General features: G+C 46.3%; 1 protein-coding gene across 1 annotated transcript in view; it reads left to right on the top strand.

Annotated features, from left to right (window-relative positions):
• Positions 1 to 15,695, top strand: part of LOC141082384 (uncharacterized) — a 150,414-nt gene extending 134,719 nt beyond the window's left edge. Inside the window, exons 5-6 of the mRNA XM_073566323.1 lie at positions 6,130 to 6,220; positions 11,985 to 15,695. Coding sequence (XP_073422424.1) covers positions 6,130 to 6,220; positions 11,985 to 13,597 — 1,704 coding nt within the window. The 3' untranslated portion in view covers positions 13,598 to 15,695. The remainder of the gene's footprint in view (positions 1 to 6,129; positions 6,221 to 11,984) is intronic.
• Positions 15,696 to 16,487: the final 792 nt, after the last annotated feature.

The raw sequence follows: 16,487 nt of genomic DNA, 5'->3' as shown, positions 1-16,487 counted from the left end.
CTCGCTCGTTAGACCGTCGGGGCCGGGGGACTTATTATTTTTCATCCCTCTAATTGCTGTATTTCTGTTTGGGATATTGGTTGATTCAACATGTGTAATAAAAACATGAGAATAAGTCAGTGTCACAAATAACATTCACATCCAGGTACCTTATAGATGACGTCGTCTCTGGACTTGTTCTTCTTTTCTTCTTGTCCAGACCCCATGATGAGTTTTCTCATCCACAGCCGTCTCTGCAGACGTCCATCTTCTCCGGTCTTCTGCAGCAAATCTCTACATAAAGATAGAAGTGTCATTATAATGCTCCTGAATAAAAATGTCTGCAATATACTGTCGCCTCACACTATTCCCCTCCCTCCTCATACTGTCTCCTCTAATATCCCACCTGTTCACCATACTGTCTCCTCATATATTTACCCCCTCACTCTCTATACTGTCTGCTCACACATACCCCTGACTCCCCATACTGTGTCTGCACACATCCCATCACCCTCACTCCCCATACTGTATCCACATACATTAACCAGTTTGCTCCCCATAGTGTCTGCACCCATCCCCCATACTGTTTCCTCATACATACACTGTCATTTTGTGTCCTCAAATCTCCACACACACATTAAATCCCCCCATCCCCAATCCCCAACACACTAAGAGGACCCCCATCCCCACTCCAAGTCCCCCCACACATTAAATCCCCCATACCCACTCCAAGTCCCTCACACACATTAAATAACCCCCATCCCCACTCCAAATCCCCACACACATTAAATAACCCCCCATCCCCACTGCAAATCCCCCCACACATTAAATAACCCCCATCCCCACTCCAAATCCCCCCACACATTAAATAACCCCCATCCCCACTCCAAATCCCCACACACATTAAATAACCCCCCATCCCCACTCCAAATCCCCCCACACATTAAATAACACCCCATCCCCACTCCAAATCCCCCACATTAAATAACACCCCATCCCCACTCAATAACCCACCGTTCCTACTCCCAAATCCCCCAACACATTATGTACCCCCATTCCAAATCCCCCCACACATTAACCCCCATCCCCACTCATTAACCCCCCCAAACATTAACCCCCATCCCCACTCATTAACCCCCACACACACTAACCCCCATCCCCACTCATTAACCCCCACACATTAACCCCCATCCCCACTCATTAACCACCCACACACACATTAACTCCCATCCCAACTCATTAACCCCCCCACACATTAACCCCATCCCCACTCATTAACCCCCATCCACACATTAATTCCCATCCCAACTCATTAACCCCCATCCCCACTCATTAACCCCCTTCCCCACATTAACCCCCCACTCATTAAACCCCTTCCCACCTCATTAACCCCCTTCCCCCCTCATTAACCCCCTTCCCCACAGTAACCCCCATAATGTCCTCAGGTTTCCCCCTCCTCCCTCCATATGTTCCTCATCTTTCTTCACCACACCACATGAATATGTCTACACCCTGGCCTTGCTCCGAGTCCTCACACACTGTCCTCGGTAAATTTACTCTCCCTGCTCTCTCCCTATCCATTCTATGAGACTCTGCAGCCATCCCCCAATCTTCCCTTGCACAGTTGCTGGTGTCTTCAGCTCCATTACCTGTCTGGAGCACTTACCGCACCAACCGCAACGCTGCCTCACTGCCCGAGTCTTCGCCTCTGAAGATCCGGTGTGTGACGTCAGCAGCGTGATCATGTGACCTGATCACGTTGCTGGCGCATGCGGAAGTGCCGGCGGCGGTGAGGCACCGCTGGCAGTGGTGGCACAGCGACGCTTACACCTCTCCAAGTGAGTCAGACACTGTATGTACTAGTACACAGATGCGCAGCACTTTCTCTGCTCCAGCTGTCAATGGGGAATCTCCTCTTTGGACCGCCGCATCAGGCAGCCCGATGGCGCCCCCTGTCAGCTGCGCCTGGGGCAAATGCCCCGGCTGCCCCCCCTGGATACGCCCCTGGTGTCCTACATCAGTTCTACAGTGTGAGAGATGCGGGGTCTGTGACCTAAGCTGGGGGTATACGGGTGTATACAGCATAAACAGGGGTCTGCAACCAAAGCTGGGGGTATAAGGGTGTATACAGTGTACACAGGGGTCTGCGACTGAAGCTGGGGGTATACAAACTACACAGAGGGGTCCGCATAAAAACGGCTTTGCTCCGCACACCTCGTACACACACGGCTCTGCTCCGTACACCTCGTACACACACGGCTCTGCTCCGTACACCTCATTCACACACGGCTCCGCTCCATACACCTCGTACACACACGGCTCCACTCCGTACACCTTGTACACACACGGCTCTGCTCCGTACACACACGGCTTCGCTCCGTACACACACGGCTACGCTCCGTACACCTCGTACACACACGGCTACGCTCCGTACACATACGGCTTCGCTCTGTACACCCTGTACACACGCGGCTCTGCTCCGTACACCTCGTACACACAGGGCTCTGCTCCGTACACACACAGCTTCGCTCCGTACACCTTGTACACACGCGGCTCCGCTCCGTACACCTCGAACACACGTGGCTCTGCTCCGTACACCTTGTACAGACATTGCTCCACTCCGTACATCTCGTACACACACGGCTCCGCTCTGTACACCCCGTACACACACGGCTCTGCTCCGTACACCTCGTACACACACGGCTCCGCTCCGTACACCTCGTACACACACGGCTCCGCTCCGTACACCTCGTACACACATGGCTCCGCTCCGTACACCTCGTACACACGTGGCTCCGCTCCGTACACCTCGTACACACGCGGCTCCGCTCCGTACACCTCGTACACACACGGCTCCGCTCCGTACACCTCGTAGACACGGCTCTGCTCCATACACCTCGTAGACACGGCTCCGCTCCATACACCCCGTACACACGCGGCTCCGCTCCGTACACCCCGTACACACGCGGCTCCGCTCCGTACACCTCGTAGACACGGCTCTGCTCCATACACCTCGCACACACACGGCTCCGCTCCATACACCTCGTAGACACGGCTCCGCTCCTTCCACCTCGTACACACACGGCTCCGCTCCTTCCACCTTGTACACACACGGCTCCGCTCCTTCCACCTCGTACACACACGCTCCGCTCCGTACACCTCGTACACACGCGGCTCGGCTCCGTACACCTCGTACACACACGGCTCCGCTCCATACACCTCGTACACACGCGGCTCCGCTCCATACACCTCGTACACACACGGCTCCGCTCCGTACACCTCGTACACACACGGCTCCGCTCCGTACACCTCGTACACACACGGCTCCGCTCCTTACACCTCGTACACACACGCTCCGCTCCGTACACCTCGTACACACACGGCTCCGCTCCGTACACCTCGTACACACAGGGCTTTGCTCCGTACACCTCGTACACACACGGCTCCGCTCCATACACCCCGTACACACGCGGCTCCGCTCCGTACACCTCGTACACACACGGCTCCGCTCCGTACACCTCGTAGACACACGGCTCCGCTCCGTACACCTCGTACACACACGGCTCCGCTCCGTACACCTCGTACACACACGGCTTCGCTCCATACACCTCGTACACACGCGGCTCTGCTCCGTACACCTCGTACACACACGGCTCTGCTCCGTACACCTCGTACACACACGGCTCTGCTCCGTACACCTCGTACACACACGGCTCTGCTCTGTACACCTCGTACACACACGGCTCTGCTCCGTACACCTCGTACACACACGGCTCTGCTCCGTACACCTCGTACACACACGGCTCCGCTCCGTACACCTCGTACACACGGCTCCGCTCCGTACACCTCGTACACACACGGCTCTGCTACATCCACCCTATAAACCCCTCCTGACTCCACACAGAAACTTCCCCTCATCCAGCACCATGACAACCAGCACAGCAGAGTCCTGCACACACTGAGGCCCCTGATCATGTGACCCCTGACTCCTCCCCTCCTGTGACCTCATCACAGGTCCTGTGCGCACAGAGCCGCCATATATGAGGCAGACACTCCTGGACCTTCCGCTTTCTGGGCCGGTTCCTCCTGTGAGTCCTATTAACCCTTTCGCTCCCTGTGTTCTCCTTTCTGACAGGACAATCTCTGAATTCGGACAGTGTGACAGGAATTTCAGCAATGTGGAAGGAAAAAATGACAATTTTACTGTTTTCCTCACAGAAATGTGACTTTCCCCCCAATGTATCATTGTCCTACAGGTGACAGGAGCGCTGAGGCCGCACAGTGCGCCGTGTCTCCTGAGTGCCGATACCCCACAGGCTCGGGAGGGAAGGGGCGCCATTGTGGCGGGGATAGACGGCGGACGCCGTGTGACGTGTGAAGAGCTCTGACACCAGAACAGCAGAGACCCCACAAGTGGCCCCATGTTACCCCCTCCACCTCTGGGGGGCTCATACTTATATCATCATTGGGCAGAAAAGTCTTCACATCCATCTTGTAATATAGGAAAGCCTAAGGCCAGAAATAATCCCCATAAATCACTGTACATGGAGACTTTGGGATCAGATCATTTCTGTCCGTTGTGTTTGTGGAAACAAAAAATCTTTTCTAAAAGCCTCAAACTTCTGTGTGTGACTCAGAGCTGAGATCTAACGTGAGAGAAGATTCCAGTGCGGGGAAGACGGGAAACCTTCATATAGACGGCCGGTGGGGATGGAGTCAGTGACCGACTCTGGCCACATCTGTCTCTAGAGCCGCAGTAGAAGATGAAGATGTCGTCCTCATCATGAAGGAGTTATTTCTCATGTCGCGTGTAATGAATATCTCCTGCAGTATTGCTGATGCCGATTCCAGTGTCGGTAATGAGACGAGAATTAGCGTTATGGAAGATGAGTCTATGAGGAACGTGTTCAGCTGCCGACTCCGAGGAGGAAACTGCTTGTTGTCTGTGGCCTAAATATATAGGTTTTATTAGTAGATGTCAGGGAAGAAAACTAAACCCTGTAAGATAATAAATCTCCTCATATGTTTCCCTTATTATCTCCAGTAATTGTATTATTACACAGGATTCTTATGATGTTACATCGGATCATCTTCTTCTCATTCAGGTCTCTACAATATCGGATCCTCTCAGTGAAGATCTTCTACAGAAGAGAATTTTCCTGATTTACCCATCAAGGATGGATATGGACAGAGACAAGATGGCGGAGAGGATATTACACCTCACCCTAGAGATCCTCTTCTGTCTCACTGGAGAGGTGAGAGATTCTGATGACGTCACATTACATCATTCTTATCTATGGGAATAACAGATGGACAGAACTGGAGAGGTGAGGACTCTGGAAATGTCTGGAGTGAGATTTATTAATGTGTCTCTCCATAACCAGGATTACACAGTGGTGAAGAAGACCTCTAGTGATCGCTGTCAGGACCCTGTGTCTGAGGGATGGGGAAGACCCCTGAGCCCAATCATGGGGCCTCCACCTCACACCCTGATCCATGAGGACATCAATGACCAGAAGATCCTAGAACTCATCTACAAGATGATTGAGCTGCTGACTGGAGAGGTGACACTGCTGGGAATGCTGGGAGATTATACAGTAACACTATGAAGGGATCGGGGGGATGACGGTATCATTGTATGTGTCAGGTTCCTATAAGGTGTCAGGATATCGCTGTCTATTTCTCCATGGAGGAGTGGGAGTATTTAGAAGGACACAGAGATCTCTACAAGAACGTCATAATGGAGGTTCCCCAGCCCCTCACGTCTCCAGGTAATAGACAGGACTAAATACACACGGCCTATAATTATCTGTATATAGAGAATGAATTCAGTCCCTGTATGTGTTTCCTCCAGATCTACCCAGTAAGAGGACAACACCAGAGAGATGTCCCCGTCCTCTTCTTCCACAGGACTGTAAACAAGAAGATCCCAGTGCTCCTCAGGATCATCAGGTAGATGGAGAGAAGGTGTCAGGAGATCTCCCCTATGATGTGTAGACGGCTGTGAAGGTCTTGTGCTCAGTCTTGTTTTATCCACCAGTATTATCTGTTTTATACTTATGTAATGAGAGCGGTGGAGATGGCAGGATTAGAGCTGATCATAGATGGGACTTCTCCATCTGTCGGTGACTCTTACAATATTTGTTTCAGGGTGAAGATCTGACCCATATTAATACTACAGAGACATATGTGAGGGGTGATGAGTGGTGTAAAGAGGAGATTCCCACATATGACTACCCAGGTGAGTAGTAACCACTGAATGCAGAGAAGTCACAGATTCCTCTCAGTCACCGGCTGTGGCTACTTTATCGGTGGTGTAGTCCGGCCGTATTACCATGATCACCATTTTGCCTCTAGACCACAACATTTTTCTCCACCCAAAACTGTTCAAATGACTTTGGGCATTGAAAGCCCTTTTCTATAGAACTTACAACCTGGTAGATCCACCTACTCCCTGGAAGTCAAATGACAGCGTACGTAGAATGTGCTGACAAGATAGAAAATCACTTGAAGAAAAATCTTATGCTGGGCCTGTAAGAGAAAGCGGAGGGTAATGATGCTGTTGGCTTCCTAGGTCCCTGAGATCTTATCGGATGAATCTTCTCTCCCTTCTGTGCTGCTGAATGTCTCATGGTCCCTACAAGACCAGGTCCAGTCTTTCTGGCCAATCTTCCCTTTTATGAGCGACACCAGTAAATCTGCAGTGAGGCCAAGTGTGAATTTCTGTACAATAACAGAGTTTCCCTTTATCCTGACTTTTCAATTTGTGTTAAAACTATCGTATTTTTCGGACTATAAGACGCACTTTTTTCCTTCAAAAATGTGGAGGAAAATGGGGGGTGCGTCTTATAGTCCGGATGTACTGGCTCTGGCTGTGGTGGGGAGGTGGGGGAATGGCATCGGCGGAGCAGCGGGTTACACGAGGCTGTAGCTGGTGGCTGCTGCTAACTCCTGTTCTTGCTGCTAAAGAGAAATGAATATTCACCGCATTCCACTCCCATGGGCTTTTAAGGCAATGAATATTCATTTCTCTTTAATAATAGTATCTTGATATAATTAGCCTCCAACCCCGGTCCTGGTATGCAGGGCCCCATCCTTATAATTGGCCCACACCACCATCCCCATTCCTATCCTTGTATGCATGGCCCCTTCAGAAAACATTAAAAAACAAACCATTACACTTACCTACCCCACGCTCCCTCACTGCGTCCTGCTCCAGTGCCAGCAACTGCTATATGCTTGTAAGCAGCGCATGGCAGGGATGTCATGTGCTGCTCACAAGCAAAGCACAGCTGCCAGGCCTGTGCACGCAAAGGGCAGTGAGTATTCATTGCTCTTCAGTAGCGCGCAGTGTCAGCCACCGGCTTCCCGCTGCTACCTGCGGTCACGTGTGCCGCTACTTAAGAGAAATGAATATTTGTGAATACTCACTATTATCAGCGCTGCTTACAAGCTTAAAGCAGTTGCTGGCACCGGAGCAGGACGCTGCAAGGGAGCGCCGGGAAGGTAAGTGTAATGGTTTGGGTTTTTTTTATATTTTCTGTTGGGGCCATGCATACCAGGATAGGAATGTGGGTGGGGGCCACTTATAAGGATGGGCCCCTGCATACCAGGACGAGATGGGGCCCTGCATACCAGGACGAGATGGGGCCCTGCATACCTGGACGAGATGGGGCCCTGCATACCAGGACGAGATGGGGCCCTGCATACCAGGACGAGATGGGGCCCTGCATACCAGGACGAGATGGGGCCATGCATACCAGGACGAGATGGGGCCATGCATACCAGGATGAGATGGGGCCCTGCATACCAGGATGAGATGGGGCCCTGCATACCAGGACGAGATGGGGGCCCTGGATACCAGGATAGGGATGGGACCATTCATACCAGGATAGGGATGGGACCATCCATACTAGGATGAGATGGGGACCCTCCATACCAGGGTAGGGATGGGGCCATGCATACCAGGATAAGGATGAGGTGGCCATGCATACCAGGATAAGGATGAGGTGGCCATGCATACCAGGATAGGGATGAGGGGGACATGTGTATCAGAATGGGGAGGAGGGGGCCATGCATACCAGGGTAGGGATGAGGGGGCCATGCATACCAGGATGGGGATGAGGTCATGCTTACCAGGGTAGGGATGAGGAGACCATGTATACCAGGATAGGGATGAGGGGGCCATGTGTATCAGAATGGGGAGGAGGGGGCCCTGCATACTAGGATAGGGATGAGGGGGCCATATATACCAGAATAGAGGATATTAAGTACAGAATTGACCACATTTTTTGTTCAATTTTTTTTCCTAATTTCCTTTAAAACCTAGGTGCGTCTTATGGTCCAAAAAATACAGTAATTTCAAGGAGGATTGTGATCATCTACAGGACAAACATTACACCTGTGCCATGATAGATCTCTAAGCTGTGCGTGGCTGATAGCTGTAATATACATTTATTCCTGCCTGCAGGAGATGTGTTGGCTCCAGCCCTGGTGTCATGGATTCACTCCACGTCATGAATTCCATTATGTTTTCCATCCTAAGGAATTCAGATTACTGCACAATCTCTCCTGAAATGGGGGTGCTAATACTTTCTCTACTCTTCCGGTCAGGACTCATAGTGGCTCCAATGGTTCACCATAAATGAGGGCAGCTCCAGTTTAGTGTTCTCCCCTCGTACATACGTTGTTGTTGGGGATGTAACATATTTTTTTATTCTGTCTTTTTTTTTACCTATTCCTTCTGTATGATAGTTTGATTGTGGTGGGATCGGCCTTCCTGCCTAATGTGAGTCTGTAACTCCCTGATAGTCTTGAAAAAAATATCTCCATTGCCACTTCCAAATGCCTAAGATCTAAATTTAAAGGGAACCTGTCAGCAGGATTGTGCTCAGTAACCTACAGACACTGTCAGGTCTGCGCCGTTATACTGATTACAATGATACCGTGGTTGATGTTTAATCTGTATTTGTAGTTTTCAGTTAATGAGATTCTCGTGCTCTGGGGCGGCACTGTGGGTGGGGCTGTGGGCGGGGCTTTATGTGGTCTGATTACATATTCATCTGTATTGGCTTATGACAGGTCGCTGATCCCTCACTGACCTGCCCCCCATTATTACATAATGCATATAATAGCATTGATATTATTGGTGATAATGCCTATAATATTGTGGCTATTGTGAGGCTTAGAAAAAAATTACATCCAGCAAAATGTCACCGGCGATGGCGGCGCCTGCACAGTAGCATCTATAAGTAAGAGATAGAGGCTACTGGACAGGGGCCGCTGGAGTCATTTTACTGGATGTAATTTTTTTCTAAGCCTCACAATAGCCACAATATTATAGGCATTATCACCAATAATATCAACACTATTATATGCATTATGTAATAATGGGGGGCAGGTCAGTGAGGGATCAGCGACCTGTCAAAAGCCAATACAGATGAATATGTAATCAGCACACCTCTTAAAGCCCCGCCCACAGTCCCGCCCCAGAGCACGAGAATCTCATTAACGGAAAGCTACAAATAAAGATTTCATCACCAGGTATCAAAGTAAGACACCTATCCATAACTAATCCTATAGTTATATGATAAATAAAGATGCAGCCAGAATAAAGTCTTTTATTAGAAATAAAACAAAACGCAGGGCAAGTGGGAAGAGCCGGGCAAAGCACCAGAATTGGCGCCTCTAATAGATGTGCCTTTTCTGGGCAGCTGCAGGCTGCTATTTTTATGCTGGGGGGTCAATATCCATCGCCCTTTACAAGCCTGAGAATACCAGCCCCCAACTGCCAGCTTTAGCAAGGCTGGTTGTCAAAAATGGGGGGGACTCCATGCCATGTTTTTAAATTATTTCTTTATATAATTAAAAAAACAGTGTGAGGACCCCTCTATTCTTGATAACCAGCCTTGCTGAAGCTGACAGATGAGGGTTGCAGCCCCCAGTTATGAGTTTTCCCAGACTGGTTATAGAAAATACAGGGGAATCCACACCGTTTTTTTTCATTCATTTATTTAGTTATAGCGCAGGCAGTGAGGAATACTCCCATCATCCACTCCTGCTGTCACTGTTCTTGGCAGCAGCAGGTGTAGGTTGATGGGAGTAATAGTCCCAAATGCCCGCACCTACTATCATCATTCTCACTTTAATATAGCTCTCATCAATCTCCCTGCCGGCAGAGCAGGGGAGAATGATGAGAGCGTCTTCAGCACCCGCCACCGGGGAACAGCGATTAATGTAGCGCTTCTTCCCTGACGGCCGTCCATGTGGTACGGATGCTGACATAGTTGTCACACGTGTGCCACAAGTATTACACACACGGACATCTCCGGTACCGGAAATATCAGGACGTGTGAAACCGGCCTTATACACAGTTCTCTTTAAATGCCTAATATTTCTTCTTGAAACTCATCTGACAGAAAATATTGGAGCTTAGGATAGTATAGATTGTGACGTCACCGAGCCCCATACTCTAATTACACCAGAGAGGTTTCACCACTAGTTACTCATTTATTACTGATGGAGACTGTGGAGTTTGATCATTTCAGTAGTTCCTAATCAGGCCCCATTATTAATATCTGACGTGTGTCACTTTATGTGGTGGTAAGTTTGGAATTCTTCACAAAGGATAATAGAAAACAAATGGATCTTACAAATTATTTTCCAGCTTCGCACTATACCCTACATACGGTTGTACACTACTGTCTGGGCACATGGCAGTGTTCAGAAGGGAAGGAGCGCCATTTAGCTATTTGAATGCAGATCTAGCTGGAATAGTTTGCAGATACAATGTATTGGGAGCTCTGTTCATGGTCACCTGGCAGCTCAAAAGATGTCCACCATGAACAGGCTTGGCACTATCTTCTCAGCTTTCCATATCCCAAGGATTGCCTTGCTCATCGCCCTTTAACACCCTCACATGGAATCTGGACTTACACTGGGACCTCTAGGCTTGGACCATGGTGTTACCTGCTATTCTGTGGTGTTAGATGGCAAGAAGAATAGTCAGGTAGCTGGGTCAGAACCAGAAGGACAGAACACAGAATCAGAAGACACAAGAGTAGTCAGTAAACGGGCCACGGTCACAGCAGGAAACAAATACACAAGCCGCAAGCTGAGCACAGAGGACTGAACCAGAGGAGAACAGCGCTGTATCTGGCAGATTCCGGCCATGTGCTTTGCACTTTAGTAGGGTGTGGTACTTTCCAATTGGCTGAAGTAGGGAGCAGATTACTCCAGCTGGACAGCAGGAACAGATCCCAGATGAGATTGGACACACCATATGCAGAAGCCCTAATATAACTAAATGACAGAAAAGCAAAATAGTCAAAATCTCCATAAAGTGATTCCATACTATAAATTAATTCACTGAGGGTTATAATCCTTAGGAGGAGTGAATATTTTGACTCCACAGCCACTTTCTGGGAATTAACACGCAGTGGATGTTGGAGAGTGAAAATTACACATTTGCCATTTTATTACCCAGCACATAGTGCCCAGATTGTGCTCCAGGAGACACCGCAAATTAAGTGGATTCTTCTCACTATAATATTGCTAAATACAGGGATCCTAAATGTTGTTTGCGCACACTGCAAGACTCCGAAATGAGAGCGGATTTTGCTGGATTGGTTTATAGAATCCTTGTTGCTTTTCAACAGCCTTTGAGCCACTAATAGTGTGGGAACCTCTGTTTTTCCAATGACAGATGATGGACCTGAGTGGGGACTTGTTTTTTGTGATATGAGAATTGGTATTATTTTCACCTACATAACATTGATTGGTTTCTTTTTATTTGATATTTGGAAGGCAGAATGAACAAACAGTTGAACACCGCACACTACTGGTTCATCCAACAAGGTTTTCTATTAGACTGTGAACTGTCATTGTCTTGGGAAATAATTAAAGCTTTTACATAGCTTGCCATTTTTATGGAGAGTTTAAGTAGAAACATTCAAAAATATAAAACTCAAGGATATTTTATTAAAAAATAATTTTTTTTATCTTAGCAGATGACTGTACCAGGAGATCAGAGGGACGGATGACATCTTCAATTTTTAAATCAGATGATCTTGAGATCCTACAAGATACAACTGAAGTGACTCCAGATATACCATCATCCATTCACAGCAAAGATCTGCCATCTGATCCTATGAAACAGGTCCCATCTTCTGATTCATTACCGATTACTAAGGAAAATCAAAGTCACAAAAGAGGCAATAAAAAACAAACTGCTCCTAAAGCAAAGAAGTCATTTTCATGTTCAGAATGTGGGAAATATTTTGCACAGAAATCACATTTTGTTAGGCACCAGAGGACTCACACAGGGGAGAAGCCTTTTTACTGTTCAGAATGTGGGAAATGTTTTGCACAGAAATCACATTTTGTTAGACACCAGAGAACTCACACAGGGGAGAAGCCTTTTTCCTGTTCAGAATGTGGGAAATGTTTTAACAATAAATCAGATTGTGTTAAGCACCAGAGAATCCACACAGGGGAGAAGCCTTTTTCCTGTTCAGAATGTGGGAAATGTTTTAACACTAAATCAGATTGTGCTAAGCACCAGAGAATCCACACAGGGGAGAAGCCTTTTTCTTGTTCAGAATGTGGAAAATGTTTTAACACTAAATCAGAATGTGTTAAGCACCAGAGAATCCACACAGGAGAGAAGCCATTTTCATGTTTAGAATGTGGGAAATGTTTTGGACACAAATCACATTTTCTTTCCCACAAGAGAACTCACACAGGGGAGAAGCCTTTTTCATGTTCAGAATGTGGGAAATGTTTTAGGAATAAATCAGATTGTGTTATGCACCAGAGAACTCACACAGGGGAGAAGTCTTTTTCATGTTCAGAATGTGGGAAATATTTTGCACATAAATCAGATTTTGTTACCCATCAAAGAATTCACACAGGGGAGAAACCCTTTTCTTGTTCAGAATGTGGGAAATATTTTGCACAGAAAGCACATCTTGTTGTCCACCAGAGAATTCACACAGGAGAGAAGCCTTTTCCCTGTTCAGAATGTGGTAAATGTTTTAACACTAAATCAGATTGTGTTAAGCACCAGAGAATCCACACAGGGGAGAAACCTTTTTCATGTTCAGAATGTGGGAAATGTTTTGATACTAAATCACATTGTGTTAAGCACCAGAGAACTCACACAGGAGAGAAGCCGTTTTCATGTTTAAAATGTGGGAAATATTTTGCACATAAATCACATTTTGTTACCCATCAAAGAATTCACACAGGGGAGAAACTCTTTTCTTGTTCAGAATGTGGGAAATGTTTTGCACAGAAAGCACATTTTGTTGTCCACCAGAGAATTCACACAGGAGAGAAGCCTTTTCCCTGTTCAGAATGTGGGAAATGTTTTAACAATAAATCAGATTGTGTTAAGCACCAGAGAATCCACACAGGGGAGAAGCCTTTTTCATGTTCAGAATGTGGGAAATGTTTTAACACTAAATCACATTGTGTTAAGCACCAGAGAACTCACACAGGAGAGAAGCCGTTTTCATGTTTAAAATGTGGGAAATATTTTGCACAGAAATCACGTTTTCTTACCCACCAGAGAACTCACACAGGGGAGAAGCCTTCTTCCAGTTCAGAATGTGGGTAATATTTTAACCAGAAAACGCTTCTTGAACGCCATCAGAGCAGTCACACAGAGGAGAAGCCATTTTCATTTTCTTAATGTGGGAAATATTTTACTTGGAAATCAACTGTTAATAAACATCAGAGACGTCACATAGCGGAGTATACTTTTATATGTTCATAGTGTTGGAATAATTTTAACCAAAATTGCATCTTCTTAAATGGTTTGTCTCTTGTCATTCCTCATGTTTGCTGAAGAAAGGAAAAAACTAAACTTTATTAGTTGCAAATGTAAAACTATACCCATAATTCACCCCCTGAAGGTTAGTTGGAAAGTGACTAATAGAAAAAACATATACCCCACATCTCAGTATATAGGGTGAGGTGACGTATACACACTCACTCTCCAAGCCTCTCATTTCTACGGGTTTCATTGTCCTCTCCAAAGGCGACTCATCAGGAGACTATTTAATGTTGATCTATATTCAAGCGAGACTAAACGGAAAAAAAAAAACTAAAATCATGTATTATCCGAAACAGTCAGAAAATTAGCCCCATATTGGCAGATCCCAGACCTCAAACTATATACTTCGTAAGTTTATAAGCCCCTCCCGTGTCAGGAATAGATAGTATGAATTTGAATTTACCAAATGGCTGCAATGAAACAAAGAGTGAAAAATTTAAAGGGGTCTGAATACTTTCCGTACACACTGTATCAGTAAAAATAACTCCTCTTTATTAGGTAAAGTAAAAAAGAATTGCACTATTTTCCGATACCCGTCGCGTCTCCATTTTTCATGATCTTGGGTTGGGTGAGGGATTATTTTTTGTGTGCCGAGCGGATGATTTTAATGAATAACATTTTGGTGCAGATACGATCTTTTGATCATCCTTTATTGCATTTCAATGCAATGTTGTGGCGACCAAAAAAAAAGTAATTCTGGGGTTTTTACTTTTTTTCTCGTTACGCCATTTAGCGATCGGGTTAATTCTTTTTTATAGTGATAGATCGGGCGATTCTAAATGCCGCTATAACAAATATGTGTATGGTTGATTTTTTATTGTTTTATTTTGAAAAGGGGTAATTTGAACTTTTTTTTTTATATATTTTTAAAAACATTTCTTTTTTTACTTTTGGCATTGTGAAGACATACAGCATTGTATCTTAATTAACCAGATGACTATTTTTTAGCAAACGAACGAAGAATAATAGAATGTTATCTGTATGTTGGCTTTAAATTTAAGTGTTGATTTCTGGTTGGTCAAGAAAACAGACTTTTGTATAAGCCGGTAATATTGACTTTTATTGTGCGCTTATCCTTGATCACTGGTGATGTTTGCTGATATGCTAATTATGCATTGTGTTATGGAGCCAGTTTGTTGACTTCTAAAGCAGAGAGGGAAAAACTATGCAAATAGTTTAAATAATCAAGTAATGCTATAATAATCTCATCTCCATTCTTACCCTTTATGTAAATACTGAATGAGGGACACTTGTTAAGTCTAAAAATAGGTTACATGCCTCTGTATAAAGAGACTGAGAGAGAGAAATAGCCAGAGAGATTCTGCCAAGACATCTATTCATCCAAAGGACAAGAGACAGGACAGCAGCCACAACATCGTCACAAGGGACATGGATCTATCATTCTATAGGAAACATCCTAGGGGTTTTCAGCCTCGGTTGGAAGAATACAGATCTGCTCCATTGACCATCACTGAACCATGGATACGTTTGCAGAAGCCAGATTGTGATCTTTGGATCAACTGGCCTTGTACCTTGTATGGACTCAATGGACTGTCATCTTCCTACACTTGTTGTTACCTCGTCTCTGTGTGCGGGCCACAGGTGGAGTAACCGACCCTGGAATATGAAGCCAAGTTATGATCCTCGGTTCAGCTGGCCTTGTATGGACTGTCATCTTCCTACGCTTGTCATTACCTCCTCTCTGTGTGCGTGCCACAAATGGGGTAGTGACCCTGGAAGATCTGAAGTCACAGAAGCTATTTTCCTGGCGGGTCAATGGAAGGGTGAGACTGTAATGTGCCCCATCTTGGGTATTTTTCTGACACTGTTCTATCTGCCTGTTTTGTGGTACAATAAAGCATTGCCATACTGTTTACCCTCACCCTGTGTTGTCTGAGTAGCGTTTTGCCCATGCTAATAGGAGAGCGGGAGTTCGGCAGGATGATCCCTGGTTCATGTGGTTTTGGCTACCGGATGGTGCGCATAGCATTCCGGCAGTGACAAGCATAGAGGTCTGCTGGAAACCTCTTTTTGTCATGCCCACCCATCCGTGACCTATGGTAATGTGACGGGGTCACCAATGGGATGGATTTCCAGTGTGCTTGCTGGAAGTGCGCATTAAATGCTGCTGCCAGATGCTGTTAGGGGCAAATGGCAACTGTTCAAAATGGCTGACGTGCCGGAAAAGATGTAAGCTCACCGCCTGAGCCCACATCAAAGAGAGGAAGTACATTTACGCCTGATGTCGGAAAGGGGTTAAAGGGGATTGTTTTTACAGAGAAAGACGTGGTAATCAATCATGTATACTGCTTATAATGTTAAATAGTATAGAGTTAAGACAAGAAAATATAATTTGTGTAAACCATGTGTAGATATAAAAATTCAGTCAAATGTTGAAACAGAACAAGAAAACACACAATGACAAATTTGCAAAAATACTCTGCAGTAAAAAAAATGACAGTAATCAGCAAGTGCTGGATAACAAATACAGGGTATTTAGTCAATACATTTATTGCAAAAAGTGTATAGCAAGCTGCTCCACCACGTCACGGTAACCCTTCACGGAGCAGTCCCTATCTAATGTATTTAAAACCTGAACATGTGAACAGTGTCTAAATGAACAGGATACAGACAGGCGCCCCCCAGTATGAGCTCGTGGTGCAAGGCAACT

Source organism: Dendrobates tinctorius, unplaced genomic scaffold, assembly GCF_039654945.1.
Source record: "Dendrobates tinctorius isolate UK_male_01 unplaced genomic scaffold, ASM3965494v1 ptg000017l, whole genome shotgun sequence".
In the NCBI taxonomy this organism is placed as follows: Eukaryota; Metazoa; Chordata; class Amphibia; order Anura; family Dendrobatidae; genus Dendrobates; species Dendrobates tinctorius.
Note: the sequence above shows the minus strand (reverse complement) of the source record. Positions and strands in the feature narration are given on the sequence as shown.